The sequence below is a fragment of the Peromyscus maniculatus genome, chromosome 7 (genome assembly GCF_049852395.1).
Source record: "Peromyscus maniculatus bairdii isolate BWxNUB_F1_BW_parent chromosome 7, HU_Pman_BW_mat_3.1, whole genome shotgun sequence".
Lineage (NCBI taxonomy): Eukaryota > Metazoa > Chordata > Mammalia > Rodentia > Cricetidae > Peromyscus > Peromyscus maniculatus.
Genome location: NC_134858.1, coordinates 69,305,407 through 69,322,214, shown reverse-complemented (window position 1 = coordinate 69,322,214; position 16,808 = coordinate 69,305,407). Strand labels below are relative to the sequence as shown.

At 48.5% G+C, this 16,808-nt stretch overlaps 1 protein-coding gene across 3 annotated transcripts in view; it reads left to right on the top strand.

Moving 5' to 3' along the window:
* Cgnl1 (cingulin like 1) overlaps positions 1-16,808 on the top strand; it is a 151,529-nt gene that overhangs the window by 28,531 nt on the left and 106,190 nt on the right. For all 3 annotated transcript variants that reach the window (XM_042281226.2, XM_006973784.4, XM_076576656.1), the window contains 2 exons: positions 13,406-15,010; positions 16,403-16,497. In XM_042281226.2, coding sequence (XP_042137160.1) covers positions 13,421-15,010; positions 16,403-16,497 — 1,685 coding nt within the window. In that variant the 5' untranslated portion in view covers positions 13,406-13,420. The remainder of the gene's footprint in view (positions 1-13,405; positions 15,011-16,402; positions 16,498-16,808) is intronic.

Below are 16,808 nucleotides of genomic sequence, written 5' to 3'. Positions count from 1 at the left end.
AGGCCATGCACTACCAGGTGATCTTTGAGTGGAAGTCCTCCCCAGGCCATGCAGTGCTCCTAACACACTCCCAGGTGATCTTTGAGTGGCAGTCCTCCCCCCGGGTGATCTTTGAGTGGCAGTCCTCCCCAGGCCATGCAGTAGGACCCTGCGGCTCTGCCCCTCGCTGACTTCCAAGGACCTTGCTCGGGGCCCGAGTCTCTATAACACCTTGAGTCTTACTGGTGTTTTCTCCAACTTCGGCAAACCCTAGAGTCCTGTGAGGCTCTCCCGTCTCCGCCTAGGATCTGGCCGAGCCATTTCATTGAGCCTCTGACGGGCCTGGCTCAGAGCTCTAAGCCTCTTGTTGGCATGAACACATGGCTCTGACCTCAAAGGGAGTATGAAATCATATATTCTGGAGCCAGATAGAAGTGACCGTGACCTAGGAATATGGATTCAGGTTGCTCCCAATACCATAGTCTGACGTGGTAATGCTTTCATGCAGCATTCTTTCCTTCTTTCTCTCTCTCTCTCTCTCTCTCTCTCTTTCTGTCTTTCTTTCTTTCTTTCTTTCTTTCTTATGTATTTATTTATTTTATGTGTATGAGTACTCTATTTGCATATATGCTTGCAGGCCAGAAGAGGGCATCAGACCCCATTACAGATGGTTGTGAGCCACCATGTGGGTGCTGGGAATTGAACTCAGGACCTCTGGAAGAGCAGCCAGTGTTCTTAACTGCTGAGCCATCTCTCCAGCCCTCATGCAGTATTTATAATTACTGGAAAAGCAGGGAGTTTTTGAAAGGACTCTGGGAACATCCGGGAGGTGAGTTACAGTAAAGTGGGGGATCTCTGCTGCAGCCTCAGAAGCTGTGTTTAATGACACTTGGAAGCAAGTGGTGTATTAACACATACCAAAAGTCACATGGTAGTCATCAGACGAACAGGTGGACCATGGATGCTTATTAAGGGAGCTAAAGATAGCCCGGGATAATTTGGATCTGAATCTGCAACATTCCAACTCTCAGTAATTGCAAGTTCTGATCTGTCAATCAGCTTCATAGAGTCTTTAGCTCTGTGTGTGTGTGTGTATGTGTGTGTGTGTTTCTGTGTCTGTGTCTGTGTTTCTCTGCAGACTTACTGTTTTCATACTGTTTTCCCTGCTTGGTACTCCCTGAAAGGCTCAGGATCTCCTCCCGGCCAATAGCTCCCCTCTTAGCAAGGCCTTCCTTCCCTGCCTCTCTAACAAAGTGGCTCTCTCTACCCCACTGTCTGTCTCCAGCCGCTTTGTTTCCTTCGTGGCACTTACCACTGGCTGAGTCCACGTTCACTCTCTCCTTCCCGTCCACCGTGTAAGTTCTGTGGGGCCAGGGCCTCGGAACTCCATGCACCTATCATAGACGGCTGGCCAGCATGGTAGCAGGCTCTCGGGAAGAACTCATTAGTGGTGATGTACAGTCATAGCATCGCAAACCCCGAGAGAGCCGACGACCTCTGGATGCTGCCACTTGGCTGCCATGTCAGAGTTCAGTATGGTTTGTGTGTCAGGTTCTACTGTTTAACTATGAGATGTAAGAAGAACCAAAGTGAATGGACTGCTTGGATGATGCCTTTATCCCGTGTGATGGTCCATTGGAATCAAGCAAGGGTAGAGGACCGGGGAGAGGCCTCAGTGTGTAAAGCATTTACAAACGAGGCCCTGAGCTCAGATTCCAGAACCTACCTAAAAGCTGAGTGTGAAATGTATTAGTCCATAATCTCAGTAAGAGATGGGGTGGGGGTAAGCCAGGCAGGGCTCCACATGGCTTTAACCCCAGCATTTGGAAGGTAGCTGCAGAGGCAGGTGGATCTCTGTGAGTCTGAGAGTTTGTGGCCAGCATGATCTACACAATGAGTTCCAGGCCAGCCATGGCTACATAGTAAGACCCTGTCTTAAAAAAAAAAAAAGTAAGAAAAAAGAAAGAGCCAGGTGGTGGTGGCGCATAGCAATTGGGAGGCAGAGCCAGGCAGAACTCTGTGAGTTGGAGGTCAGCCTGGTCCAGAGTGAGTTCCAGGACAACCAGGACGACACAGAGAATCCCTGTCTCAGTAAACAAAAACAAAACAAAATGACAACAAGAAAATGAAAAGACTGGGGAACAGACACAGGAGAATCCCCACGGGCTACCAGCCTGGCCTCTGCAGTGGTAAACAACAAAGAAATCCTTTCAAGCAAGTAGAACGGTAAGGACCAAGACCCAAGCTGTCCTCTGATCTACACACACACACACACACACACACACACACACACACACACACACACACACACACACACACACACACATTGTGACCTGTGTGAGACCACGCAGAGACGAAGGCCCTGTGAACCCCTCCTCACCCATGTTCTGTGAATCAGCCTCCTGCTGTCCATGTCAGTGTTGGTACAGAATTACCTTGGCTTTGTGTTCATATTTGTATCTAATGTACAGTTTCAGTTTTATGGTAACATAAGAACTAGTAGTTTTTATATTAGTGAATATTAAATGTTTTGAGATTATTTTTTAATTTAATTAGGATTTTTTTTTCTCTATATAATGTAACGTAAAAATCTAAAGAGGAGTGAGTCAATGTTGGAGGTTAGCTGAAGCCAGGAACTCATGGAGGAAGTTCTTAAACTCCAGAAGTGTTCTTTCTCTGATGCTGTGATAAAATACTATGACCAGAGCACCGTAAGGAAGAAAAGCTTTGTTCTAGCTCAAGTTTCCTGAGATACTGAATGAGGCCTGAAGCTGCTGATGGCATCCATCTGCATACAGGAAGGAGGGGGGGTGGAGGGAGGGAGGGAGGGAAAAGGCAACAAGAACTGGAAGTGGGGCAAGGTTTATTAGACCCCCTAAAGCCCGCCTCCAGTGACATACTTCCTCCAGCGAGGTGCACCTTCTAAAGGTCCCATAACCTTCTCAAACAATGCCCTCAACTGGGGGACAAGTGTTCAGCTACAGGAGCCCATGGGAAACGTTTTTTCATTCAAACCACAACAGGTGTTTTTAACGAAATTAAGATACATGGAGTAGGTTTTTAAATTTTATCATGTTGTAGGGGCCGGGGTGCAGCTCCATGCTAGAGTGCATGTTTGGCTTCAGCCCCCACAAAGTCCTGGGCTCAATTCTTAGCACCAAAAGTAAATGAATGAATACACAGTGAAATTTAAGTCTACCTACACCCAAGAGGTGAAAGTACCAAGAGGTCATTTTTGTTTATGTGATTGGAACTTCTGTGCGGCAAAAGCTTCAACTCACCTGAATTTCTTTTTGGTTTTATGAGACAGGGTTTCTCTGTGTAGCTTTGCGCCTTTCCTGGGACTCACTTGGTAGCCCAGGCTGGCCTCGAACTTACAGAGAGCCGCCTGGCTCTGCCTCCCGAGTGCTGGGATTAAAGGCGTGCGCCACCACCGCCCGGCTCACCTGAATTTCTTGCTTAGACATCTGTACACAATAAAGACTTTATCACATATACTGATTCTGGGGCCCAGAGTGGGGAAGGGACACAGGGCAGACTCTAAATTCTAAACTGTGCCCTAGGCTCTTAAGAGACCAAAGAAGGGATTTGGTGTTTGGAACTTGGAGGCCAGTGGAGACACACTCTTTCTTTGAAAGGAGGTGTGAATGGTCCTCATCCTGTGTACATTTCACCTGAACATGCGTGTGCATTTAAATGTCTACTGCCGAGTGTAATTTAATAAAGGCCCAGCCACGTGCAGCTGTGGCATGGGAGAGCCGAGAGCCGAAGATGAGGCTGGGCTCAGAGCAAGGGCTTCAGGAGGGAGAAGCTGCTCCCAAACCACAGGATGTTTCCGTGGACAGCAATTTGTCTATGGCCTGAATAGTTGCTGAGAATAAGGTGTAGCATGGCCAGGTGGCTTCAGAGTCGGGGTTTGGATAATAATCCTTTTTCTTAACCAGTCACTTAAGAGAATCCTAGTTTGGAAGGTTTTACCACAGAATGAAGTACCCGCTGTCACCAACTATATAGATAATAGTCACCTTGAACAACAGGCCACTTGCATTTGTATGTATATGAATCTGCTGAATTTCTCTTTTAGGACAACTTTATTTTCATTTTGTTTTAAAACAGTGCTATTTTCTGTTTTTCTTTGGCTTGTTCTGTCTTCTTTGAGACAGAAGCTCTCTATGTAGCCCGTACTGCCTTGGAGAATACTACGTATCACAGGCTGACCTGGAATTCACCATCCTCCTCCTCCGGCCTCCCAGTGCTGGGGTGACAGGCATATGCCGCCATGCCCAGCTCCTGTTTCCTTTCTTCTTTTAACAGCTCTACCATATGATATTTAGAAGATGCCCCTCGTTTATTCCACAGCCCATTTGGCACTGGGGCCCAGCAGATTGAGACAGGCTGGAGACTTGATTGGTCTGTGATTTGGAGACAGGAAGTGGGTGGCAGAGAGACGGGGAGGCTGCACCCCGGGAGCACCCCCAGTGGCTCTGTTTTATAGCTGTTTGGCCATGCTTGCTCAGGTCTCCCCACCCTTTCTCTGATGAGGACTCAGGTGAATGTGGGATACCTAGTGGGTTCTCTGGGACCCTTCAGAAAGCTCCCCTCCAGGCAGGGGGAGGGTTGAGCAAAGGATTCACTTGCAGAGGCTTCTTGGGGTAGGTTCCTGTAAGTGGCTTGTCCAATGGGTGTGGAACTGCACATTTGTTGATTTCCCTCCAGTGATTCAGGCGCGGCGATCCCAGGGCCTGTTCCCTGTCTTAGAACAGGCATCTCCTGAGACACAAAGGTCAAGTGGGAAGAAATGTCGCAGTGGGACTATGGATCATGTTCTTTAAGGTAGGGAGGGATAAACACTCTGCCTGGAGGTGCCTGAAAGATGAGCATTTGTTACAGAACTCTTGGGTTTGCATGTGTGTATGTGTGAATGTGTGTGGGGAAGCCCAGTGTTGACACTGGCCATCTTCCTCAACCACTGCTCTAAGTCTTGGTTTTTGAGACAGCCTCTCACGAAACATGGAGCTCACTGACTAGGTTAACTGGCTGTTGTCTTTGCCCCTCCAACACTGGAATTTCAGATGTCTACCTGGCCATTAACAAAAAAGGGCTGGAGATCTGGACTCGGGTCCTCATGACTCACTTTACCCATGAAGCCGTCTCCCTGGCCTTTTATGGAAAACTTAAAAAAAGCGTGTGTGTCTGTGTCTGTGTCTGTGTGTGTGCATGTTGTAAACAGATGTGTGTGCAGGAGTGTGTAGCGCAGAGAATGTCAAGTGTCTTCCTCGATTGCTCTTGCCTGGAGACAGGCTCTCTCAATGAACCGGAATCTCATGTTTCCCCTAGGCTGGCAGGCCAGCGAGCCCCCAGAGGCTGCCCTGATTACCTCCCCCCCCCCCCATGCTAGGGTTATAGGAACGTGCAGCTATGCCCCACTGTTTGCTTGGGTGCTGGGGATTTAAACTCAGATCCTCATGCTCACTGAGCTGTCTCCCAGCCCTTCCCATCAACTGTTTACATGGAAAGGAACTCAGAACTGTGCACACTGAAAATGATTCTTCCATTCACCCATTCATTTTTTCACTCAGTGGACCATCCACGAGACACTGTACCTGGGGCAGGAAATGTGGCAAGGAGCAAGGTGTGGCTGTGGGATATTCCCACTGAGCTTTGCCAGATGAGATGCTGCCGTGGGCAGAGATGTAGTGTGGGATGTAGGGATGTGTGCTGGTCCATAGCCCCTCCAGTGACCACATCAGGATAATTATACCAGACACACTGTGGGAGGCAGGAATATGGGAAGACCCCAGGATGAGTTCAGTGAAGATGGAAACTGTATCTAAGTCCCAAGGCTGCTCCTGACTTGAGTGTGAGACCCTGGAGGAAATGACCAACCTAATAGAACTTAATAGTACGTCTCTTAGGTGGTGAAAATACTGTCCCATGCTGGTACTACAAGGGTCTGGCCCAAGTGATATAAAGGCGGACAATGAGCATGTCTGAAAAAAGCTTAAAGTGTGGTTTGGGGGTACAGAGTTGGCCTGTCAGAGGGGCCACTGCTGATGGGCAGGTACTGAGCTCCTCGGAGCTGAGTGCTGATGCCTGACAAGAATCAGCCCTGGGGGTGGAGGGGGGGGGAGAGCACTTTTCACAGGAGGTGACAGTTAAAGTCACTGGCTGGGGGTGGAGATGAGTTGATAGAGTGCTTGCCTGGCATGCATGAAGCCCCAGGTTCCACCCTCTGCACCCTGTAAACTGTGATGATGGACAACGGTTACCCTAATACCCAGGAGGTGGAGGCAGGAGAATCAAGGTCAGTCTTAGCTGTGGGGTGAGTTCCAGACCATCCTGGGATCCATAAGACCAGATGAAAGAGGAAAGAAGGGAGGGAGGGAGGGGAAGAGGGAGGGAGAGGTGGAGGGAGGGAGGGAGAGAGGTGGAGGGAGGGAGGAAAGTATAGGCCATAATCCAGGTCAGGCCACATAGTGTAGACAGGCATGTCCGCTGGTTATCTGCAGGATGTCCCCTCCCTGTGACCCCTGGCACCGTGGTTAGTGGCAGTTTTCAGGTAGGCGCAGTGTAGGTACATCCTGCGTTTGAACAGCTTCTCCATGCTGGGCTGACCTGTGTTACTCGGGACAAGACAGAAATCTGAGAAGACCCCACGTGGTTTTAGGAAGTGATTTATTTTCCTCGGGTGTTTTGGCTTGAGTATAGGTTTAGGTCTGTCAGGGTGGGTCAGCAGGCTTTATTTTGTGACTGTAGGTGTGCAGTGTTGAGGGAGCCTCAGAAGCCGGATTTGGGCTGGAGATTTGGGGTGCTTCTTTATCCTTCTGCTGTGTGGCCTTGGGCTCCCTCTACACAGGAGACCGAGGCACAGATGGTAGGAGCTGGTGTCTCTGCCTCAGACCTTGGCTGTGCCCAGGGCACCGTGGAGCTCCATTTAGTCCGTTGGCAATGTTTATGGCATCTCATCTGTGGACGCAGCAGCGTGCTTGAGGTTCCCTGCCCTCTGCTTTCTTAATCAGTTAATAAATTAGTTTGGAATGTTGGTGTTGTCTGGTCAAGAGTGGAACTTTCTGCCTCGTAAGTATTTAAAACCGCATTATGAGCAACACCAGTGTTCTTGTGGCCATAATACAATGTTGGTGCTCTTCATTTCCAGATTCTAGCCCTTTCTTTTAGCATTCGAGGCAGGTGACTCAGCGTTCTCATTTTTCATAATACAGTCTTCCTTGCTAGCCTGATCTCAGATAAGAAAACACTCAGGGAGGTGGACACATGTATCCGCCTGGGATTGACTCTAATCCCTGAATGAGAAATAGGTTCCGCCCCTCTCTTGCTTCCTCCTCTCTTCTGGTTGAGCCTTTCTGTTGTTTTAAAATATGTTTATTTACCCTTTAAAAGATTTGGGGCGGGGGAAGAGTATGTATGTGTGTGTGTACACTTCTGCCAGAGTGCCCAGAGGCCAAAGGGGTCTCCTGGAACCAGCATTACAAATGGTTGTGAGCCACCATGTGGGTCCTGAGACTCGAACCCAGGTCCTCTGGAAGAGCAACCAGTGCTCTTAACTGCTGAGCCGTTTTTTCCAGCTCCCTTCTGCTTTTTGGTTTATTCATTGCTGTTTGTGAAACAGGGTCTTACATAGTCCAGGCTGGCCCCAAACTTGCTATGGAGCCAAGGGCTTCAGCTTTTGATCCTCTTGCCTCCACCTACCAATGTTAGGGTGACAGGTACGGTTTACCATCTCTGGGTTTATGTGCTGCTGGGGATCAAACCCACGGCTCTGTTTATGTTAAGTGAGCACTCTACCGACTGAATCACATCCCTGGTCCACTGCTGTGCCTTTCTGCATCTTGGCTCTATTTCTGAAGCTTTTAGAAATCATCACAAGGATCAAGATGTGAACATACCTTAAGTATTATTTTGAGCATGAATTCTGTATTTTTCCAGTGAGGCCTCACTGTGTTTATTACTAAATGTGGGTGTGTATTGAAAGTGCAGGGACCTCACATGACCTTTGATATTCTCTTCTCAGCTCAGACCTTTTTTTTGGGAAGATTAACTTTATGTATGTGGCTGTTTGCCTGCATGTATGTCTATGTACCACATGCATACAGTGCCCTGGAGGCCCGGAGAGGGCACTGGGTCCTCTGGAACTGGAGGTACAGGTGGTTGTGAGCAGCCACGTGGGTGCTGGGAACTTAACTCAGTTCTTTTACAAGAACAACAGGTGCTCTTAACCACTGAGCCATCTCTCCAGCACAGTCACAGGATTTTAAAATTCTGTTTGGGAACATAAACATGCCGGAAACAGAGAGGTGATCTGTCTGTTACCAAGATAGAGAAGCCAGAGGTCCATCCAGGCAGAAAGGTGAAAGTGGATGTCCTGAGGGCAGAGGGCGGTCCTCAAGTCACCAGAGCCCACGCATATGTTGTATGGGTTAGTCCAAGTGACCTGATCGTGAGAGCCCTGGCTGAGTTGCTGTGGTCTCCAGCCCTGGGAAAACCCTCCCTTCTCATGACCTCTCTTCTTCTTTTGCGCCATTTCTCTTGAACGAGGTGGGTTTGACAGACAGCACCTAAAGATGAACTAATTCCTACCCTCACCCCCCACAGCAGAATAACTTGGGCTCGAGAGATGGCTCAGCTCTTGAGGGCGGCTCCTGCAGAGGACTCAAGTTCGGTCCCTGGCACCCACATCAGGCCGCTCATAACGAACTTCCTGTAACTCCAACTCCAAGAGATCCGATGCCCTTCAGTTTCAAGAGCACCTGCCCTCAAGTGTACAAACCCACAAGAGACACATGTATACTCAAAATTGAAAAATATTTTTAAAAACCAGGCAATTTTGTTGTCCAGGTTATTCAAAACTCAAGCTCCCTTGAGCTCTGCGCTCCTTTTCAGACCTCACCTTCCTTTTCCAGATGGTGTCCCCAGGGAGCTGTAAAGGCTCTCCTGGGCGCCAGGAGGCTGCCTTGGGGCATGGAACTCTTGTCAGCTTTCTGTCTTTGCATGGGACACAATGCTTAGTTTAGGGAAGGCTGTGGCATTCTGTCCACTTTGGGGACATGGAGAGGAGCTCTGTGTATTGTTTGTTCATTTTAGGCTTCTAGTGGCTCACTCTTACCCTTCAATTTTAATGGTGGTTCTGTGTGTGTGCATGTATGTGTATGTGTGAGTGTGTGCATACACATGGAGGCCAGGGAGGCCTTGGGTGTGATTTCTCAGGTGACACTCACCTTTCTTTTGACTCTGGGGTCTCTCACTGGCTTGGGATTCACCAAGCCTGGCCAGCAAACTCCAGGGCTCTGCTTGCCTCTGCCTCTCCGGCACTGGGATTACAAACGCAGGCCATCATCACCATCATGATACTCAGGGTTGTTTTTAATATTCTGAATTAATCTTTTAAGGAATCCTGAGTGTTGAACTCAGGTCCTCACGCTTGTGTGACAGGCACTTTACTGATGAAGACAACAAAATTCTGGCCTTCCCTCTGGCCCTTCAGGCATGCCCTCTAGGAGTAAACATGTTGTCATTTGAAGTTTTAACTTATTCCGTATTAGCCTGGCAGTGGCCTCCCTCTGACTGGACAGCCACAGCATCACACTCGGGGATTACTTTTTGGTTCCCAGCTCACCTCTTACTTCCTGGACTTGCTCAAAGGCACACTGAGGCTCTCCAGCTTCCCACCTCCCTCTCCGTGGCTGTGTTAACTAAGTCGTATGATAAAGTGGAATTATCCACACACATCAAACGAGTCCCCCGAACCCCGATGCCAGGCACCACGCTGCAGGCTTGGGCATCACTGTCCTAGGAAAGGAAGCTGCAGAAGATTAATGATGGTGTGGCTGCCTTTCCTCAGAGCCAGGATGCCTGCCCTCTGTGTGCCTGGCAAGGCCGCTGGGAGTTAGCGAGGAGAAGCAGGGACGCATGCACCAGGCTTACGTGACTAATCATGCTCCCTGGTCATGTGTGATGGCCCAGAGAGAGGACACATCTCCATCTGGCATGGGTTTTGAGCTCTGCCAAGAGCTGCGTCTTTGTTCCCACACACATGCCCATTGATCTCACTAACTAAAGCGATTATCATCACTTAGCAGCCTTTTCAGAAAGCCTTATTTCCACTCCAAAACACTGCTTTTATTGCCAAAGTGCTACAATGTTGCATCCTGGCAATTGATCAGCGTTGACTGCCAGGTTATGTAAGCCCTTGGTGGGGCTGCCTGACCCGGCAAATGTGTCTGTGATGTGTGTTAGGATCTTACACCAGGCCTGGCGCCCGGAAGTGGAGAACAGCTGTCCTTAGGTTAATTCACTCATTAATTCAGTGGTTATGCTTTGATTGGGTAGGAAATCAACATTTGCTTAAGGCACTCAGCTGAGAAAAAATCTGGTTGAGGTTGGTGGTCGAGGAAATGCGAATTGTGGCTGCTTCATGAAATTCGGATATGTGGACTGCTTTACCAACTTGGAGCTGGGATTGGAATAAACCGTGGTGGCCATATTCAAAGACTGAGATGCAATTAGTGTTGACTGTAGTAAGTGTGACAAAGGACTATTAAAACCCTAGTTGAGCTTCTCATTAATACAATCGGAAGAAATGTTTCCATTGAAGAGTCCCATAAGGAGAGATTGTTGGTGAATGAAAAGCAACTCCCTTGGGTAGATAAAACACAAAAAAGAGCCCCAGTGGATGAATTTGTTTGTACAGAGGCTCTTAAAAAAAAGCCACAGGGCTGAGGTATACTCAGTGGTCCAGTGCTCACTTAGCACCTGGAAGGCCCTGGGTTTGGTCCCCAGCACTGACCATGAAAGATTTGTAATGGACTTTGAAAAACAGAAAGAATCCCATGCTGCTGCTGAGAAAGGGGTGAAGATGTGACTGATGAGTCTGGTACTGTCCATCATGCATTGCTTCATGGATCCAAGGCAAGGTTATCTGTTTTTAGAACAGTCTTCCTGCCCTCCCCATTGCCAGCCCACTTGACATCAGTAGGTCTTCCTGTAACAAGCCTAATTCAAACCATTGGGACACACACACACACACACACACACACACACACACACACACACACAATGCAAGTTAGTTAAGTTCAAAGGTTTGTCTCCCCAGCCCTCCTCAAATGATAGTAAAGGAATCAACAGGTCGAGACCCACAACAGGTGAAGAGTGTGGGTGCCAGGTTAGTGGAGGGGTGGGGGTAGCCACTGCACCAGCAGAATGAAGCGCCATGTGCCTGCAGCATCGTGCCTGGTGACTGACTGTGAGATGCAGCCCTAGATTACCGAAGGAGGCAGGGGAGAAGGGTCACGATCCAGGGAATCACTTAAGGACTTGGGGAACTGGAGTGGTCAGCCCTCAGAGTGTTCTCAATGCCCTGAAGATGGACTGGCTTCTCCCTGAACCTCTCCCAGACTCCAGCAGCATCAGGGAAAACCAATGGACTTGGAACAAGTAGTGTGTGGACTGAGGAGCACTGATGGCAGCTGGGCCCTCCAATTGTCTTCTGCCACGTCTTATGGCACCAGTAGACATGCGTGCAGCCGGGCAGTGGAGTGATGATGACCAGTTTGGAGGACTTCTTTTTCCAGCCTGCCCTTGTAGTTGGGGTGGCCAGTGAGTAGGCTTTTCTCAAGAAGAGGTATGTGCGGATATTTGTACACATGTGAGTGCAGTGCCCTCAGAGTCCAGAAGAGGGCGTGGGGCCTGCTTGAGCTAGAGTTGCAGGTGGTTGGGAGCCCCCTGACATGGTTGCTGGGAGAGGAAGTCAGGTCCTCTGAAAGAGCAGTGCATGTTCTTCATCACTCAGACATCTCTCCAGTCCCAAGAACTATTTTTTTTTTTTTAAGAAACAACTAAAATATTCGTGTATATTTTCATAGCACAAATCGGATATAGAAGGAAACACAGATACGGTTGGATAGAGGGAATGATGTCCCTTTGCAAAACTCTGTGCACACGTGCTTGAAACCAGTTGTAACACACAACTTTGTTGGGAAACTCAATACCAGAGATGATTCCAGAATAGAAAGGAAGACTCAGGAAGACCCCGAGAGGGACGGAAACCAGATGGTTGTTATCTGTGAGGAGCAGTCGAAGGTTTCCTGGGGGTCTCCATGGCTGCTGCAGTTTCTCGGGGTGGTTTCTGCTTGGGACACTCTGCAGTAGGCATGGCACTTGTCCTGCTTTGGGCCAGCTCTGCAGGCATCTGGCATGCAGGTGGCATGCACACACCCTGCTTAGGAGGAGGCCGTGATTCTTGGTGTGGTATCAGGACCCATCACAAAATAAAGATTTTGAGTCTTATCCCCCCCCAACCCCTGAGCCCTCACCCCTAACCCTCAGGAACACTTTTCAGATGAATATACCTGGTGAACTTTTTGGTATGAAGAAAGATTTTTTTTTTTTAAATTCCATCATTTATTCTCATTGTTATTTTCTCAAATAATTCTTTAGAGTAAAACATGTCTTAAACATTACATTTAGGTAGCATTAAAGATCTCAAAGCTAGGTAAACTGTGATGTAGCCCGGTTAGTAGCTTTGCTTAGCATGCATGAAGCCCTGGGTTTGTTTGTCAGTGTTGTGTAAACGAGGCATGATGATACACCTTATAATCTGAGTGCTCAGGAGGTGGAGGACATTCTGGGATACATAGCAAGTCTGAAGCCTGTCTGGGATACATAAGACCTTGTCTCAAGGGGGAAAAAAAAAAACAGAGGTGGACAGCTAGATGCCTCAGTAGGTAAAAGAGGTAAAAGTGCTTGCTGTCAAGCCTGATGACCTGAGTTCGAATTTTAGGGTATAAATAGAAGCCGAGAACTGACTCCTGTGTATTGTCGTCTGGTCACGTGCTTACTGTGGCAAATATGCGTCTATACACCTGTATACACATATATCCATACACAAAATAAATAAATGTAAAAGATTTTAAAGTCAGATGTGCATTAAACAGGCTGATGGTGTTTGGGGAGGAAAATGGTCAGAGGAAGAGAAGACTAAAGATGAGCCTCAGAGTTTCTTAGCTCTTACCTATTTTCGTGGAAAAGTACCTTGTTCTTGATTGCTGGCAACCAGAACACTCTCTTGGTTAAAAATAAATAGCACCAAGTGTGAGGAAACCTACTAAGGGGGAAAAAGTGAGCAGACTAGCTGGAAACCAGAGCAGAGCTGTGCCAGAGGCCAGGTCATTACACCAGAGTCTGCCCTCAGACCAGGACGGCAGCCAGGGTTGGCCAGCCGGCCATCACTGGGGCTCAAGGACAATCCAGAAAGGAGTGTGGGTCAGGACAGTACTCAGCCATGGGTTCTAAAGTCTCTGTGCTGGTTAGAGTGTCCAGCTGGCTTTGAACCCTGATAGTTCCCCCCATAATCATCCTAGTCTTTATCTAGACAGATGTGGTCTAATACAATGTTCTCTTTCCTCCCTGCCAGCCGGGACTCTGAACCATGGAGCTGTATTTTGGTGAATACCAACACGTGCAGCAGGAATATGGAGTCCACCTGAGACTTGCCAGTGACGACACCCCAAAGCCAAGGAATTCCCAGCCCTCAAAGGCAGGCTCCTATGGTGTCAGTATTAGGGTCCAGGGAATTGATGGCCACCCCTATATAGTCCTGAACAACACTGAACGGTGTCTAGCAGGTACGCCTTTTCCAGAAAACGGGCCAGCGTTTCCATCTTCAATGATAAATAATTTGTCCTTACATCCAAGCAACGGGACCGGGTTGAAGGACCGTCCAGAGGAACTGCAGCTTCCAGAAAACCCATACCTGCAGACCAGCCCGATGAGAAACCAGAAGCAGCCCTCGCTCCATGAGGGCAGGAATGGAGTTGTAGAACGCAAAGATGGGCCCCCCAAACTACCCCACGTGCTCAACTTTCAGAAGCACCCGGAGCTTCTGCAACCCTATGACCCTGAAAAGAATGAGGTGAACTCGGAAAAGCATCACCCTCCGGAGAGTCCCTGGCTGAGAAATGCACCGGAAGAAGGGACCAACTACAAGAAGCCCCGGAATTGCTTTCCCAAACCCTGCGGTTCCCAGCCCAACAGCCCTACTTTGGAAGATCTAGCCAAGACCAACACGACGGCGATCCGTCTCTGCAGCTCCGTGGTCATAGAAGACCCCCAAAAGCAGACCTCAGTGTGCGTGAATGTTCAGAGGTGCGCCAAGGAGGGGGCGGGAGAGGAGGCCCTTTCCCCTCGACGGAAATCTCCAACCGCCCCCAGCCCACAGGCCTACTCTGAAACCAAGAAAAGTAGGCCGGATGTGCTACCCTTCCGGCGACAAGATTCCGCAGGACCCATTCTGGATGGAGCGCGGTCCCGGAGGTCATCTTCGTCATCCACGACTCCCACCTCAGCCACTTCCCTGTACAGATTTTTACTCGATGATCAGGAATGCGCCATCCATGCTGACAATGTCAACCGCCATGAAAACAGAAGGTATATCCCCTTCTTGCCGGGAACTGGGCGGGATATTGACACCTGCTCCATTCCCGGGGTGGACCAGTTGATCGAAAAATTTGACCAAAAGCCTGGGCTTCAGAGAAGAGGAAGGTCTGGGAAGAGAAACAGGATCAATCCGGATGACAGGAAAAGATCTCGAAGCGTCGATAGTGCCTTTCCGTTCGGTCTCCAGGGAAATACAGAATACCTCACCGAGTTCAGCAGGAACCTGGGCAAGTCCAGCGAACACCTCCTCCGGCCGTCCCAGGTCTTCCCGCAGAGGTCGCAGGCCCCGGAGCACCGTGGGAAACACAGTCCCAGCTCCACCCTTGCAAAGCTGCAGGGTACCACTCAGGGTGCCCACCCCAAGCCTCCCCTGCAGAACAAAGACGGGAAAGCGCTGGACAAAGGAAGTCAGGAAAGTGTGGTGGCTTGTGCCTCCTCGCTTCCAGCACCGAATAAAAAAGAGGAAGAAATCAAAATAGCCACCGCCACGCTGATGTTACAGAACCGGGCTGTGGCCGCCACGCCTGATTCTGGGGCCAAGAAAATTTCCGTGAAGACATTTCCTTCCGACTCTAATACGCAGGTAAGCCTTGTGTTTTTCCTTTTCAAAGCGGTAGAGGCAATGTGCCTTCGGAGTGAGTGTCCTAAGTCTTGAATCAGTAATGGCACATTTGATGTGTGTGTGTGTATGTGTGTGTGTAAGCGCACATGTGCATACATGTGCACATAAATAGGTATGCAGGTGCATATGTGTGTGTGGAGGCCACAGGCTGTCACCTGGTGTCTTCCTCTCTCTCTCTCCACCCTTCTTTTTGAGGTGGGATCTCTCACTGAACCTGGAGCTCACTGATGGAGCCACACCTCCCCAGGGCTGGGATGACAGGCAGGTACAATGCATGCATGGCCTTTTCACGGGTGCTGGGATCGAACTCGGATCCTCACGCTTTAGAGCAAGTACTTCCCAAACTGAGCCGTCTCTCTAGCTCTTGCACATTTTGTTTTATTTTGTTTATCTAATTTTTTTTATTTATTTGGTTTTTTGAGACAGGGTTTCTCTGTGTAGACCTCCTGCCTCTGCCTCCTGAGTGCTGGGATTAAAGGCATATACCACCATGGCCCAGCTGTCTTATTATTATTATTATTATTATTATTATTATTTATCAGATTATGTCCTACTGTCAACTGTATAGTTTTCTAGATTATTCTGAGTGCTGCCAAGTTCGCTTTCTATGAACTTCTCTGTCAAATAGTACACAGAGAGACTCCATTTCTCTTTTCGTGTGTGAAGTCTGGATGTATACAGAATGAGTTTTAACACACAGGTTCTGAGGTTAGGTTTGCATCCGTATACTTTTATTATTATTATTATTATTATTATTATTATTATTATTATTATTGTTGTTGTTGTTGTTGTTTTGAGACAGGGTTTCTCTGTGTAGTTTTGGTGCCTGTCCTGTAACTCACTCTGTAGACTCCGAACTCACAGAGATCCGCCTGGCTCTGCCTCCCGAGTGCTGGGATTAAATGCATGAGCCACCACCACCCGGCTACTTTATTCTTGAAATTAGGTGGCTAGGTTGGTTTCTGGTCTGAGAAATCAGGTTAATCTTAATTTAGGTTAATTGCAAAGTGATAGAGTCTAAGTGGCACATTGAGTGTTTTGATAGTAACAGTTAAAAAATAATAACAGTAATAAAAACAATGATAAGGCTGGTACCTTCCAGGGGTTATGATATTATAGCATTGCAACAGCTGTGTGCAGCTTTGCTATTAACCTTCGTTGACCATTGAGGAAACCCAGGGAATGAGAAGTCGCTCGCCCAAGGGTCCACAGCTCACGGACGTTGGGATGAGGAGGCTGGCCAGATGGATTGATTTTGGAAAGGAGTGTGCTGGCCACCTCTGCTTCACGGTCACTGCTGTCTCCCTGGAGTGTCACCCTCTTGGTCTAATAACAAACTTCGTTATCTTCCAGGCCACACCAGATCTATTAAAGGGCCAGCAGGAGCTCACGCAACAAACCAACGAAGAGACGGCCAAGCAGATCCTTTACAATTACCTCAAAGAAGGGTGCGTGGTTTTCCTTGGAGAACAGTCGTTGCTGTGTTTGGTGGGGCTCTAGACTTGTATTTGAGGCTTTGTATTTAACTTTTCTTTCCTGTTCTACCTGAACCAGGCTCGTCTCTATGGAGGCAGTTTCCTACTAGGTATAGCGGGTAGGGAAGGATGTTCTTTGTAAGTCAATTAAAAACATAGAGTTTATATTTGTGTATGTGTGTGTCCGTGAGAAATGCATATGTGTGCATATGTGTGTACAGGTGCACTTGACATTCATGCTCATGTGGGGGTCAGAGGTCAAAGTCAGGTATCCTTCTCTATCA